Source organism: Trichechus manatus, unplaced genomic scaffold, assembly GCF_000243295.1.
Source record: "Trichechus manatus latirostris isolate Lorelei unplaced genomic scaffold, TriManLat1.0 scaffold00016, whole genome shotgun sequence".
NCBI classification, from domain to species: domain Eukaryota; kingdom Metazoa; phylum Chordata; class Mammalia; order Sirenia; family Trichechidae; genus Trichechus; species Trichechus manatus.
In genome coordinates, this window is record NW_004443952.1 from 18,202,079 (window position 1) to 18,218,959 (window position 16,881).

The 16,881-nt window shown below is 37.6% G+C and overlaps 1 protein-coding gene across 1 annotated transcript in view; it reads right to left on the minus strand.

Moving 5' to 3' along the window:
- Positions 1 to 16,881, minus strand: part of CYLC2 (cylicin 2) — an 85,707-nt gene that overhangs the window by 10,778 nt on the left and 58,048 nt on the right. The window contains exons 2-3 of the mRNA XM_004372362.1: positions 11,270 to 11,310; positions 9,903 to 10,024 (exon numbers count right to left, since the gene is read on the minus strand). Of these exons, the coding sequence (XP_004372419.1) occupies positions 9,903 to 10,024; positions 11,270 to 11,310 (163 nt within the window). The remainder of the gene's footprint in view (positions 1 to 9,902; positions 10,025 to 11,269; positions 11,311 to 16,881) is intronic.

The window sequence follows — 16,881 nt, forward strand, 5'->3', positions numbered from 1 at the left end:
CTCATCCCTTTGGGAGCAAGGGAGAATGAAGAGAACAGGATACAAGGAAAAGATTAGTCCGAAGGACTAATGGACCACAGCTACCAAGGCCTCCACCAGAGTGAGTCCAGTAGAGCTAGATGGTGCCCGGCTACCACCACTGAATGCTCCGACCAGGATCATAACAGAGGGTTCTGGACAGAGCTGGAGAAGGATGTAGAACAAAATTCTAACTCACAAAAATAAAAAGACCAGATTTACCGGTCTAAAGTGACTGGAAAAACCCCCAGAGTATGGCCCCCAGACACCCTTTTAGCTCAATGGTGAAATTATCTCCGAGGTTCACCCTTCAGCCTGGGAGTGTACAGCCCCATAAAACCAAATGGGACTAATGATGTACAGCGGTCCAGGGACAAGGGCCAGAAGGCATAAGGGGACAGGGAAGCTGGTAATAGGGAACCCAAGGTTGAGTAAGGATAGTGTTGATGTGTTGTGAGATTGTTAACCACTGTCATAGGGCAACCTGTGTACTGTTAAATGAGAAACTATTTTGTTCTGTAAGCCTGCATCTAAAGTGAGAATAGCAGCACAATTGGAAAAGCATAGTCAATGTCACTGAACTGTGCATGTAGAAATTTTTGAAATGGTGTATCTTTGGCTATGTATATCTTCACCAAAAAAAAAAGGTCGAGAATTTAGAGGGTTGACATGTTGTGAGGTTGTTAACCAATGTCATAAAACAATATGTGTACTACTGTTTCATGAGAAACTGTTTGTTCTATAAACTCTCACTTGTAGTACAATAAAAAAAAGTTAAAACAAAAAAAGGATTGATGGCTTTGAATTATGATGTTGGCAAAGAATACTGAATATACCATGGACTGCCAGAAGAATGAACAAATCTGTCTTTGAAGAAGTCAGCCAGAATTCTTCTTAATAATAAAGGTGGAGGAGGCTGGGCCAAGATGGCACAGTAGTCAGACACTTCCAGTGGACCCTCTTATAGCAAAGACCCAAAAAATAAGTTGTTCGATTATATATGACAATCTGGGAGCCCTGAACATCAAAGGCAGAGTTGAGGAACTAGATTGAGTGGCAGGGGGAAGGAGTGATGGTTCAGAAATAGCAAGGAGTTGCCAGATCTGACCCAGCGAGACACTGAGCCCTTCAGGCCTGATCATCTCGGGGGTGAGCAGTGAGGCAGGCAAGCAGCCGTGCTTGGTAGGCACATTTTTCTGCATCGAGAGAGACCCAGTACCACAGTGTCTACACGGCCACCCAGAACCAGTGAGAAGCAACCCTCCACAAAAGATAAGTACTTGTGTACTGCTTACTGAGCAGATCAAAAACACCCCCCTTAGGGAAAAACCTCTATCCCAGTTACCTCACCGCTCCCTGCTCTGCACTGGGTCCTGGTCTGGCTTCAGTAATTGCCGTGTCCCCTGGGCCGGAAATAGGATCCATCACAGGCCCAGAGCCATTCTCCCTGCCTTGGAGACTGAACAAATTAACCAACAGGGAAAAAAATAAACTGCCAGCTCCCCTGAGCCAGGAACCCAGGGTAGGCACAGCTCCTTTGCCTAGGCACAGGCATAAGGGATCCATGGACTTTGAGTGCTTTTCCCCCTACAGAGACTTGTGTGGGCCCATCTCAACAGCGTAGGCCCTCATTACCGCAGTGCAACAGGGTATATACCAGAACTCTAACTTCAACTGTTTCAGCTGTGAAGTGGCAGGTTCTTGACATTTGACACTGCTCTGCCCATTAAGCAGGGTCTTCACCTACTCACATCAGGGGATTGAGGAGGGGTGGCTCCACCCATAACACATTGCCACCTGTGAGAGGGGCCCATGAATAAGAGGTGCCCCCCAGTCCTTACAACCAACAGCATTAGGTGCTCATAGTCCAGATGAAAAACCCACCCACCCACATGCTCTAGGGAACAGGGACACACCTTCCTACTGGACACTTGGGAGCGAACATCAGCCCCCTGCCTTGCTCACAGTGTGTTCCCCTGCTGCAACTAGATGCCTGTGTCTACATGAATCACCCATTCCTGTCTAGGACTGTAAGTGAGAGCCTACACCACACACTTGGTGGCTATGTACCTGGGCACCTGAGCTGAATCCATTCAGGAGGAGTGGGCAGACTCCTGAGCTCACATACCCAGTAACAGATCTAATCACCTGGTGACAGGACATTAGAGCTTCAAAGGTACCAATAATCAAACTAGCTCAATAATCAAAACAGCCAATTTGGGCATATCAAAACAAAACAAGAAGCTAGGACACAGTAAACAAACATAAAATAAATATAACAACTTATTCATGGCTCGGAGACAACAGGCTATATCAAATCACATATAGAGGTAATCCATGATGGCTTCAGCAAGCTCCCAAAATAAAGAATATAGAAATTTTCCAGAGGAGGAAAATTACTTGGAATTACCAGAGGCAGAATACAAAAGATTAATATACAGAACTCTTCAAAAAATTAGGAAGGAAATTAATCAAAATGTACAACACACAATAGAGGAACTTAAAAAGATTAGAGAAGAACATAATGACACATTAACAGGCTGCAAGAATCCACAGAGAGACAGCAATCAGAAATCCAGAAGATTAACAATAAAATTTCAGAATTAGACAACTCAATAGAAAGACAGAGGAGCAGAACTGAGGCAATAGAAGTCAGAATTAGTGAGATTGAAGATAAAGCACTTAACACAAACATATTTGGGGAAAAATCAGATACAAGGATTTTTAAAAAATGAAGAAACCATAAGAATTATGTGTGACTCTATCAAGAGGAATAACCTACCAGTGATTGGAGTACCAGAAAAAGGGGGGGGGGGTGTAACAGAAAAGACAGGGAGAATTGTTGAAGATTTGTTGGCAGAAAACTTCCCTAATATCGTGAAAGATGACAAGATATCTATCCAAGATGCTCATCAAACCCCACATAAGGTAGATTCCAAAAGAAAGTCACCAAGACATATTATAATCAAACTTGCAAAAACCAAAGATAGAGAGAATTTTCAGAGCAGCTAGGGATAAACGAAAAGTCATCTACAAAGGAGAATCAATAAGAATAAGCTCGGACTACTCAGCAGAAACCATGCTGGCTAGAAGGCAATGGGATGACATATATAAAAACTTGAAGAAAAAAAACTGCCAGCCAAGAATTATATATCCAGCCAATTTGTCTCTCAAATATGATGGCAAAATTAGGGCATTTCCAAATAAACAAAAGTTTAGGGAATTTGCAAAAACCAAACCAGAATTACTAGAAATTCTAAAGGGAGTCCTCCGGTTAGAAAATCAGTAACATTGGATAACAACCCAAGAACAGAACACACGACAGAGCGACCAGATATCAACCCAGACAGGGAAGTCACAAAAGTAAGTCAAAGCTAAAACACTGAAAATAGGGATCACATGTCAATATGTGAAAGATGACAACATTAAAAACACAAAGAGGAACTTAAAAAACATAGACATAGATTTTGCATATGGAGAGAAAGTCAAGATGATATAAAGGAACAAAAGACTGGTATAAACTTAGAAAAATAGGGGTAAATATTATGGTAACCACAAAGGAAACTAACAATCCTACAAGTGAAAATAAAAAACTAGAAAAATATAAAGACTCAGCAAACACAAAATCAACAATAATGAAAAAGATGAAAAGAGAATACATAAAGAAAAATGACTCAGCGCAGAAAATTAAGGGGAGCAAAGAAACGGTGAACAACGCACAAAAAAAGACATCAAAATGACAGCACTAAACTCATACCTATCAATAATTATGCTGAATGTAAATGAACTAAATGCACAGATGAAAAGACAGAGAGTGGCAGATTGGATTAAAAAAATATGATCCGTCTATATGCTGCCTACAAGGGACACACCTTAAAGATAGAAACAAACTAAAACTCAAAGAATGGAAACAAATATATCAAGCAAACAACACTCAAAAAAGAGCAGGAGTGGCAATATTAATCTCTGACAAAATAGACTTTAAAGTAAAATCCACCACAAAGGATAAGGAAGGATACTATATAATGATTAAAGGGCAATAAACCAAGAACACATAACTATAATAAATATTTATGCACCCAATGACAGGGCTCCAAAATACATAAAACAAACTCTAACAGCACTGAAAAGAGAGATAGACAGCTCCACAATAGTAGTAGGAGACTTCAACACACCACTTTCGGTGAAGGACAGAACATCCAGAAAGAAGTGCAACAAAGACACAGAAGAGCTAAATGCTACAATCAACCAACTTGATCTCATAGACATATACCGAACACTCCACCCAACAGCAGCCAAGTATACTTTCTTTTCCAATGCACATGGAACATTCTCCAGAATAGACCAGATGTTAGGCCATAAAACAAGGCTTCAAAGCATCAAAATATTACAAAGCATCTTTTCTGACCATAAAGCCATAAAAGTAGAAATCAACAACACAAAAAGCAAGGAAAAAAAATCAAACACATGGAAACTGAACAACACCTTGCTCAAAAACTACTGGGTTATAGAAGAAATTAAGGATAGAAAAAAGAAATTCATAGAATCAAACAAGAATGAAAACACATCCTACCAGAACCTTTGGGACACAGCAAAAGCAGTGCTCAGAGGTCAGTTTATAGCAATAAATGCACACATCCAAAAAGAAGAAAGGGCCATAATCAAAACATTAACCCTAAAACTGGAACAAGTATAAACAGAGCAGCAAAAGAAGCCCTCGGGCACCTGAAGAAAGGAAGTAATAAGAATTAGAGCAGAATTAATTGAAATAGAAAAAGAATTGAACAAGTTAACAAGACCAAAATCTGGTTCTTTGAAAGGATCAATAAAATTGATAAACCATTGGCCAAACTGACAAAAGAAAAACAGGAGAGGAAGCAGATAACCCGTATGAGAAATGAGATGGGTGATATCACAACAGACCCAACTGAAATTAAAAGAATCATAAGAGAATACTAAGAAAAACTGTACTCTAACAAATTTGAAAACCTAGAGGAAATGGACAAATTTCTAGACACTCACTACCTACCTAAACTAACACAAACAGAGTTAGAACAACAAAATAAACCCACAACAAAAGAAGAGATTGAAAAGGTAATTAAAATCTCCCAACAAAAAAAGCCCTGGCCCGGATGGCTTCACTGGAGAATTCTACCAAAGTTTCAGAGAACAGTTAACACCACTACTAATAAAGGTATTTCAGAGCATAGAAAAAGATGGAAAACTCCCAAACTCATTCTATGAAACCAGCATAACCCTGATACTAAAACCAGGTAAAGATACCACAAAAAAAGAAAATTACAGACCAATATCCCTCATGAACATTGACACAAAAATCCTCAGCAAAATTCTAGCCAATAGAATTTAGCAACATATGAAAAAACTAATTCACCATGATCAAGTGGGCTTTATACCAGGTATGCGGGGATGGTTCACACATTAGAAAAACAATCAGTGTAATCCATCACATAAATAAAACAAAAGACAAGAACCACATGATCTTATCAATCGACGCAGAAAAGTTATTTGACAAAATCCAACACCCATTCATGATAAAACCTCGCAACAAAATAGAAATAGAAGGGAAATACCTCAAGATAATAAAGGGCACTTATACAAAGCCAACAGCCGACATCATCCTAAATGGAGAGACTTTGAAAGCATTCCCCTTGAGAACGGGAACAAGACCAGGATGCACTTTATCACCACTCTTATTCAACATTGTGCTGCAGGTCCTAGCCTGAACAATTAGGCTAGAAAAAGAAATAAAAGGTATCCAAATTGGTAGGGAAGAAGTCAAAGTATCTCTATTTGTAGATGTTATGATTGTATACACAGAAAACCCCGAAGAATCCACAAGGAAACTACTGGAACTAATAGAAGATTTCAGGAAAGTATCAGGATATCAGATAAACAGACAAAAATCAGTTGGATTCCTTTACACCAACAAAGAGAACCTCAAACAGGAAATCACCAAGTCAATACCATTTACAATAGCCCCCAAGAGGATGAAATACTTAGGAATAAATCTAACCAGAGACATAAAAGATCTATACAATGAAAACTACAAGACACTACTGCAAGAAACCAAAAGAGACCTGCATAGGTGGAAAAACATACCTTGCTCATGGATAGGTAGACTAAACATTGTGAAAATGTCAATTCCACCCAAAGCGATTTACAGATACAATGCAATCCAAATCCAAATTCCACTGGCGTTTTTTAATGAGATGGAGAAACAAATCACCAACTTCATACAGAAAGGGAAGAGTCTCCAAAAAAGTAAAGCATTACTCAAGAAGAAGAGCAAAGTGGGAGGCCTCACACTGCCTGATTTTAGAAACTATTATACCGCCACAGTAGTTGAAACAGCCTGGTACTGGTACAACAACAGATACATAGACCAGTGGAACAAGATTGAGAATCCAGACATAAATTCATCCACCTATGCACAGCTGATGTTTGACAAAGGCCCAAAGTCCGTTAACTGGGAAAAGACAGTCTCTTTAACAAATGGTGCTGGCATAACTGGATATCCATCTGCAAAAAACTGAAATAAGACCCATACCTCACACCATGCACAAAAACTAACTCAAAATGGATCAAAGACTTAAATAGAAAATTGAAAATGATAAAGATCATGGAAGAAAAATAGGGATAACTGTAGGGGCCCTAATACATGGCATAAACACAATATGAACCATAAGTAACAATGTACAAGCACCAGAAGAGAGACCAGATAAATGGGAGCTCCTAAAAATCAAACACTTATGATCATCAAAAGACTTCATCAAAAGAGTCAAAAGACAACCTCCAGACTTGGAAAAAAATTTGGCTATGACAGATCCGATCAGCGTCTAATTTCTAAATTCTACTAGGTTCTGCAAAACCTCAACAACAAAAAGACAACTCACCCAATTAAAAAATGGGCAAAGGATATGAACAGGTACTTCACCAAAGAAGACATTTAGGCAGCTAACAGACACATGAGGAAATGCTCACGATCATTAGCCGTTAGAGAAATGCAGATCAAAACTACAATGAGATACCATCTCACCCCATCGAGGCTAGCATTAATCCAAAAAACACAAAATAATAAATGCTGGAGAGGTTGTGGAGAGACTGGAACACTTATACATTGTTGGTGAAAATGTAAAATGGTACAACTGCTTTGGAAATCAATTTGGCCCTCCCAAAAAAGCTAGAAACAGAAGTACCATGCGATCCAGCTATCCCGTTCCTTGGAATATGTCCTAGAGAAATAAGAGCTGTCACATGAATAGGTACATGCACACCCATGTTCCTTGCAGCACTGTTCACAATAGCAAAAAGATGGAAACAACCTAGGTGTCCATCAATGTACAAAAGGATAAACAAATTATGGTATATCCACACAATGGAATACTATGCAACAATAAAGGACAACAATGAAGCCGTGAAACATAACATGGAGGAAGCTGGACATCATTATGTTGAGTGAATTTAGTCAGTCACAGAAGGACAAAATTGTATAAGACCATTATTATAAGAACTCAAGAAAAGGTTTAAACACAGAAGAAAACATTCTTTAATAGTTTCGAGGGTGGGGAAGGAGGGGGAGGGTTATTTTGCTAACTAGATAGTAGATAAAAATTATCTTAGGTGAAGGAAAGGACAGCACACACTACAGGGAAAGTCAGCACAAGTTGACTAAACCAAAGCTAAGAAGTTTCCTGAATACAAGCAAACACTTTGAGGGACAGAGTAGCAGGGGTAGGGGTCTGGGGAGCATACTTTCAGGGGACATCTAGGTCAATTGGCATAACAAAGCTTATTAAGAAAATATTCTGCATCCTACGTTTTGGGTTGCATCTGGGGTCTTAAAAGCTTGCAAACGGCCATCTAAGATGCATCAATTGGTCCCAACCACCTGGAGTAAAGGAGAATGAAGAACACCAATGACACAAGAAATGTATTAGCCCAAGAGACAGAAAGGGCCACATAAACCAGAGACCTCATCAGCCTGAGACCAGAAGAACTAGATGGTGCCCAACTACCACCAATAACTGCCCTGACAGAGAATGCAACAGAGAGTCCCAGATGGAGCAGGAGAAAGGTGGGGTGCAGAACTCAAATTCTAGTAAGAAGACCAAACTTAATGGTCTGACTGAGACTGGAAGTACCCTGGAAAGCATGGCCCCTGGATTCTCTATCAGCCCAGAACTATAACAATTTCCAAGGCCAACTCTTCAGACAGGGATTGGACTGGACTGTGGGACATAAAGTGATACTCGTGAGGAGTGTGCCTCTTAGTTCAAGTAGATACAAGAGACTAAACGGGTAGCTTCTGTCCAGAGGTGAGATGGGAAGGCAGGGAAGGTTAGGAGCTGGTTGAATGGACGTGGGGAATCAGGGGTGGAAAGGAGGAGTGTGCTGTCACAGTATGGGGAGAGCAATTAAAGTCATGTAACAATGTAGTATAAATTTTTGTATGGGACAAAATTAAAAAAAAACCAAGGATGGAGAGACTTCACCTCATATACTTTGGACATGTTTTCAGGAGGGTCCAGTCCCTGGAGAAGGACATCATGCAAGATAAAGTTGAGGGTCAGTGAAAAAGAGGAAGATCCTCAACGAGATGGATTGACACAGTGGTGCAACAATGGGCTCAAGCATAACAATGATTGTGAGGCTGTCATATGATCCATCAGTGTTTCATTCTGTTGTACGTAGGGTTGCTATCAGTCTGAACCAATTCAGCAGCTCCTAACGGCAACAACAACAGAATATTTAACAACTAGTTTCAGGCTTTAGGCATATCTTGGTTTCTATTTTCACTTTCAAGGTCTCTGAAAGTTAGAAAGCTACACATGTTTAAAGGTAAAAGCCTGAAATTCCACTTTCTTGGCAAAATATAATTTAAGTATTATCAGATAGGTAACTGAAAATCAGTAACAGTTAGTGACATTAATTTGTGCAGAATGGTGCATTTTGTTCTCAACTTCTAACCAAATAAATGCCAAAACATAATGACAAAAGTAGATAATTTTGATAAGAATGTTAACATACAATTAAAATATAAATTGAATAAAGAAAGAAAGGAATAGAAAAGATACAAGAAACTTGGATAACTCCTGACAAAATGAATGTTCCTATAATGAACAAGAGTTTATGATACATTTATCTGGTGATACTTTTCTTTGAATATTTTCCTATCCCATGGGTGACTCCAGATTGATATTATTCTTGTCCATTGATAGGATTCAAGCCATGGTGGGGAAATAATGGGAAATAGTTATGTTCCAATACTCAAATCCTGAACTCTGGATTATAGGATATAAGAAAGCAACAACTTCATGTATAATGTATAATAATATGTAGCAAGGGTATAATGTATAGCTCCATGAGTCTAATGAGGGGACGTCTCCAACTGGGGAATATTTCCTGATTGTTCATGCTCTAACTGCAGCATTAGTTTGTCCTGCTCTCTGTGCTTGTCGGTTAAATTAGTTCTGTAATATGGGGGATACTGAACAATTAGTTAATGTGAAATAAAGGGAAAGTGTTGTACAGTAAAAAGTAAATAAAGTACATCTACTTTCCCCCAAATAGTAAATTTGAATTATCTTTAACTGTGCTACCAATATAGTATTCAGTAGCCACATGGGCTATTTAAACTTAGTTTAACGGAAATTAAATAATATATAAAATCCAGTTTCTCACCTGCACTGGCCTCATTTCAAGTGTTCAAAAGCCACTTTGGACTGCAAAGATATGAACTATTTCTATCATTGCAGAAAGTTCTCGTGTGTGTGTGTGTTTGTGTGTGTCTGTGGCTCTGTATGTGTGTGAATGATTTCTCAAGTTTATTACTGGTAAAATTATAAGATGTTTTTAATACTTACACTAACTGTATTTTCTTGCAATTTGGAAGGTATTGATCTCCTTTTCCTTCCTGGCCGGGGTGGTTTTGGAAATACAAGGGCAAAGTGTTGCTGATTCCATGATTTTTTGCTTAATTCACTGACTAAAATAAGAAAGCAAAACAAACTCTTTGGAGTAAATGGTTAAAATTTCATCAGAACTTAAATAGTAGTAAGTAAAATACATAACATGTAAATGAATAAACAAATGATTCACAATATGGCTTAATGTATTTGCTAATGTTTTAAATGCTGGCAATATGAGAAAATAAAATACAATATTTCTATTTTGACCAGTTTTACAAATAACTGTATACTCTTTGAGAAAACTAATATAGCTTGTAATAGAAAAGGAAAGAAATTTTTACTGATTCTGTTTAAATTTTCCCATCTCTTCCAGCTTAGATTTTTGCTTTATGCTCTTTTGATTAGAATGCAATTACACTGAGAGGATAAAATATGTTAACTACTTTGTAGCCCTCGAAGTACTTAGCACATTGCCTGGTATAAAATATTAGTAAATATATAATTGAATCTAAGTGCTAATATTTAAGATCCTTTTAGTTATTAGTTATTTTTTCAAGATGCAAATGCTACACACCCAAGAACGGCATTGTCATGGGTGACATATTTAATGAAGAAAATTCACAAATAAAGAGTATCTATCTACAGAATGGTGAATAGGAGGATGAAGTTTCCTGGAAGTTATAATAGAAATGGTTAAAAACATTTAGGTTAGGTTACCAATAAGACCGATGAGAGATATGACTGTATATAAATATTTGGCATATTATTGTTTATTAAGAAGAAAGAGGCTTGTCCTGTGAATCTCTTAAGGACAGAATCAGGATCAATGGGAAGAATTTATAAAAGGGCAGCAGACTTTAAGTTCAACTATGAGGGGAAACACCTCACATTTCAGCCATTCAACATCAAATTGACTTGCCTTGTGGAGTAGTGAAACTTTTGGCCAAGAATAAACTTGGTATAATCTATCAGGAATGTCGTAGAAGAGATTCCTGACATGGATGGAAGGTTGTTTCTCCAATTTCTATATTGCTTTTCAATTGTAAAATGACCTGATTGTGTGATTTCTAACATGTGAATGTGTTCAACTTCATGCTGCTGAACATATTTGCTTAATCTTCCTTGAATTTAAAAATTAAAATATGTAAAGTGTTATCTTGAGCCCGTGAGAAAAGTTCCTTTGGAAATAAAAAGTTGATTTTTAATAATATCCCATGGAAAGTTTTTTTTATTGCTTTGAATGAAAGATAATAATCACTTACCCCTAAAATTAATCACATATTTTTAACATAAATGTTGAATATCTAAGTCACATTTCTTACCTGGAATGTAATTATCATATGTTCCAAAGTTTATTTTTTGGCTATTAAAACAAAAGGGAGAGGTTTTAATGATTTTATACAAAATTAATGTATTTAATGATTATTTTTATGCGTTACCATTTGCCACCAACAACTTGAGAAATATTTTGCATTCTCAGGTTTCCATTATTATGTAAGATTGCTTCATCCCTAAGAAAGCAAAGGTAAGAAAATGTGTATTTTTAACACAAACTTGAACAAACCTAAACCATGGTGGACCAAAATACAAACATACGCACATACACCAACTTTCCCCATCTGGAATATATACTACATTTGAAAAAATTGTAAAATCATAATTGATTTAATTTCCCTCACTGCATGTTCAAAATTCTCTTGCAATTTAAATTGAACAAAGACATAATTGTTGAAAACATCATGCAAAATCATATCCTCTAAATATTATAAGAACTTAGCCAAATCCAAATCATTACATGGCATATATGTGTGTATGTGAATCTGTGTGTATGTGTAAGTCAGTGTGCACCATAAGTAATGCATAGAATTTGAGTTTTATATTCTCTATAGGAAAATTCAAGAAATTAATTTTTGTTGCAAAGTATTTTCTATGTAGAAGTTTATATTTGTGTTAGTACTATCTGAACATGTTTATTCCCACAAAGGAGATTGTTATAATCTAATTTTTATTTATATGTAATGGAGACAAATAGTAAGATCTGGTAGAAAAAGATTATACTGCATTGCACATTACATTATGAACAAAGAGCTATAGATGATGATGAATGAGGTGTGCACACATACGTACTAACACAGTATGTTGCTTATTTTGATAGACCAGAACCATTAAGTATGAAAGGAAGCAAGCAAACAAAACAAAATAAAAGTATTTTGACATATTGATTAAAACACAAATTCCCATCACAAAAGTCTGCCATTGCTTTCATTCTAAAATTCTGAATTAATTAATTGATAACGATTTGGGATATGTTATCTGGTCTAGTGTTTTCTTAACTGAAGATGTGCACCAAAACTACTTGCCCCACTAGATTTGAATTCCTAGGTTTGGATCCAGTCAAGGCATATTCATAAACTGCTGAAGAAATTTTGATGCCTATCCATGGTTATGCAGTGCTCTGTTCTAAATTCTGAAAGAGGAAATATTTTGGGTACATAAAAAAATATTAATAAACTTGAGATTTTCCAAATGGTATTAGACCTGATCAGTCAATTCCTGGTATAACCTTTAGGCTATATGTTCTGGTCACAACACAGTAAATTAGAAATCAATAATAAAATTGCCTAGAAAATATTCAAATATTTGAAAAATATTTTAATAGACTTTATTTTGAGACCAGTTTTTGGTTTATAGAGAAGTTGTGCAGAAAATGAAAAGAGTTAATCACATATCACCTCTATTCCCTGCATTCATGTGGTAATGTTTTCTAAAGCAAATGAACAATAAGAATAACATACAAAAATTGTTGAACATGGCTAACAGTGCAAGGAGGACAATTTATTGCTTTAAGGCCTTATATTAGAAAAGAAAAAAAGTTTTAAACCAATTTTTCAAGTTTCCACCTTAAATATTAAAACCTGTTGCCATCAAGTAGCTTCCAACTCATAGCAACCCTATAGGACATGCCCCCACAAGGTTTCCAAGAAGTGGCTGGCGGATTTCAACTGCAGACTTTTTGGGGTTAGCAACCAAACTCTTAAACACTTAGGGAACTATTAATAAATTAAAATCAAAGTAAAAGGAAGAAAATGATAATGCTATGAGCCAAAATTGGTAAAATATAAAACTAAAAAAATTAAAGCAAATTTAAAAATCTGAAAATTGATTCTTTGTGAAGAAGAAGAAAAAGAACAAGAGGATATCTATGTTGCTGTTGGTCGGTGCCATTGAGACAACAGTCATATGTTGTACATATGACTCATAGCGACCATATGTACAACAAAATGAAACATTACCTGAAACTGTGTCATCCTCATAATCTGTGTTATACTTGAGCCTAATGTTGTAGCCACTGTGTCAATCCATCTGTTTGAGGGTCTTCCTCTTTTTCGCTGACCGTCTACTTTACCAAGCATGATGTCCTATTCCAGGGATTGGTTCCTCCTGATAACATGTCCAAAGTAAGTGAGACAAAGTCTCGCTATCCTCACTTCTATGGAGCATTCTGGCTGTACTTCTTCCAAGACAGATTTGTTTCTTCTTCTGGCAGTCCATGGTATATTCAATATTCCTTGCCAACACCTTAATGCAAATGCATCAATTCTTCTTCAGTCTTCCGTATTCATTGTCCAGCTTTCACATGCATATGAGGGGATTGAAAACACCATGGCTAGGGTCAGGCACACCTTAGTCATTGAAGTGACATCTTTGCTTTTTTAACACTTTAAAGAGATCTTTTGCAGCAGATTTGCCCAATGCAATGCATCATTTGGTTTCTCTTTTTTATTGTACTTTATGTGAAAGTTTACAGCTCAAGTTAGTTTCTCTTACAAAAATTTATACGCACATTGTTATGTGATCCTATTTGCTATCCCTATAATGTGACAGCACACTTCCCCTTTCCACCCCAGATTTCCCGTCCATTCAACCAGCTCCTGTACCTTTCTAACTTCTCCTCTTGCCTCTGGACAGGAGCTGTCCATTTAGTCTTGTATATCTACTTGAGAAAAGATTAAAGTCGTCAAGGATTTCACTTTACTTGGATCCACAATCACTACCCATGGAGCAGCCGTCAAGAAATCAAAAGAAGCATTGCATTGGGCAAATCTGCTGCAAAAGATCTCTTTAAAGTGTTGAAAAGCAAAGATGTCACATTGAAGACTAAGGTCTGCCAGACCCAAGACATGGTATTTTCAATCGCATCATATGTATGCGAAAGCTGGACAACGAATAAGGGAGACCAAAGAAGAATTGATGCCTTTGAATTGTGGTGTTGGCAAAGAGTGTTTAATATACCATGGACTGCCAGAAGAATGAACAAATCTGTCTTGGAAGAAGTACAGCCAGAATGCTCCTTAGAAACAAGGATGGTGAAACTGCGTCTTACATACTTTGGACACATAGTCAGGAGGGATCAGTCCCTGGAGAAGGACATCATGCTTGGTAAAGTACAGGGTCTGTGAAAAAGAGGAAGATCTTCAAAGAGATGGATTGACACAGTGGCTACAACAATTGGCTCAAGCATAACGATTGTAAGCATGGCACAGGACCGGGCAGTGTTTCGTTCTGTGGTACATAGGGTCGCTGAGTTGGAACAGACTGGACGGCACCTAACAACAACAATCTGCTTAAACTAAGAAGCACACTCTTCACAAGTATCATTTTATGTCTTATAGCCCAGTCTAATCTTTGTCTGAAGGTTGGCATAAATGGTTTTAGTTCTGGGTTAACAGAGAGTCCAGGGACCATGTTTTCTGGGGTTCCTCTAGTCTCAGTCAGACCATTAAATCTGATCTTTTTAATAGAATTTGAGTTCTTCACCCCACTTTTCTCCTGCTTCATCAGGGACTCTATGTTGTGTTCCCTGTCAGGGCAGTCATTGGTGGAAGCCAAGCACCATCCAGTTCTTCTGGTCTCAGGCTGATGAAGTCTCTGGTTTATGTGGCCCTTTCTGTCTCTTGGGCTAATATTTTCCTTGTGTCTTTGGTGTTCTTCATTCTCCTTTACTCCAGGTGGGTTGGGACCAATTGATGCATCTTAGATGGCCACTCACTAGCTTTTAAGACCCCAGGCACCACTCAACAAAATGGGATGTAGAACATTTTCTTAATAAGCTTTGTTATGCCGATTGACTTAGATGTCCCCCAAAACCATGGTCCCCAGACCCCTGCCCCTCCTACTCTGTCCCTCGAAGTGTTCGGTTTTGTTCAGGAAACTTCTTAGCTTTTGGTTTAGTCCAGTTGTGCTGACTTCCCATGTATTGTGTGTTGTCCTTCCTTTCACCTAAGATAATTCTTGCCTACTATCTAGTTAGTGAATTCCCCTCTCCCTCCATCCCACCCTCTTAATCATCAAAAAATATTTTCTTCTGTGTTTAAACCTTTTCTTGAGTTCTTATAATAATGGTCTCATACAATATTTGTCCTTTTGTGATGGACTAATTTTACTCAGCATAACGCCTTCCAGATTCATCCATGTTTTGAGATGTTTTGAGGATTCATCGTTATTCTTTATCATTGCATAGTATTCCATTGTGTGAATACACCATAATTTTTTCTCCATTCGTCCATTGATGGGCACCTAGGTTGTTTCCATCTTTTTACTATTGTGAACAGTACTACAGTGATAATAGGTGTGTGTATATCTATTCATGTGATGGCTCCTATTTCTCTAGGATACTTTCCAAGGAGTGGGATTACTGGATCATATGGTACTTCTATTTCTAGGTTTTTAGGGAAGGGCCAAATCGATTCCCAAAGTGGTTGTACCATTTTACATTCCCACCCACAGTGTCTAAGCGTTCCAGTCTCTCTACAACCTCTCCAAAATTTATTATTTTGTGTTTTTTGGATTAACGCTAGCCTTCTTGAGGTGAGACGGTATCTCATTGTAGTTTTGATTTGCATTTCTCTAATGGCTAATGATCATGAGCATTTCCTCAGGTATCTGGTAGCCACTTGAATGTCTTCTTTGGTGAAGTGTCTGTTCATAGCATTTGTGCATTTTTTAATTGGGTTATTTGTCTTTTTTTGCAGTATCTTGTAGATTTTAAAGATTACATGCTGATTGGATTTGTCATAGCCAAAAATTTTTTCCCAGTCTGTAGGTTGTCTTTTTACTCTTTTGGTGAAATTTTTTGATGAGCACAAGAGTTTGATTTTTAGGAGCTCCCATTTATCTAGTTTCTCTTCTGGTGTTTGTGCATTGTTACTTATGGTTTGTATTGTGTTTATGCCATGTGTTAGGGCTTCTAGCATTGTCCCTATTTTTTCTTCCATGATCTTTATCATTTTCAATTTTCTATTTAGGTCTTTGATCCATTTTGAGTTAGTTTTTGTGCATGGTGTGAGGTATGGTTCTTGTTTCATTTTTTGGCTGATGGCTATACAGTCATGCCAGCACCATTTGTTAAAGAAACTGCCTTTTCCACAGTTAACGGACTTTGGGCCTTTGTCAAATATCAGCTGCTAGTAGGTGGATGAATTTACGTATGGATTCTCAATTCTGTTCCATTGGTCTATGTATCTGTTGTTGTACCAGTACCAGGCTGTTTTGACCACTGTGACAGTGTAATAGGTAATGTGAGGCCTCCCATCTTGTTCTTACCCTTGAGTTATGCTTTACTTATCCAGGGCCTCTTCCCTTTGCAAATAAAGTAGGTGATTTGTTTCTCCATCTCATTAAAAAATGCCACTGGAATTTGGATCGAGGGTGCATTGTATCTGTAGGTTGCTTTGGGTAGAATTGACATTTTCACAATGTTGTGTCTTCCTATCCATGAGCAAGGTATGTTTTTCCACTTATACAGGTCTCTTTTGGTTTCTTGCAGTAGTGTCTTGTAGTTTTCATTGTATGGGTCTTTTACGTCTCTGGTTAGATTTATTCCTAAGTATTTTATCTTCTTGGGGGCTATTATAAATGATATTGATTTGGTGAT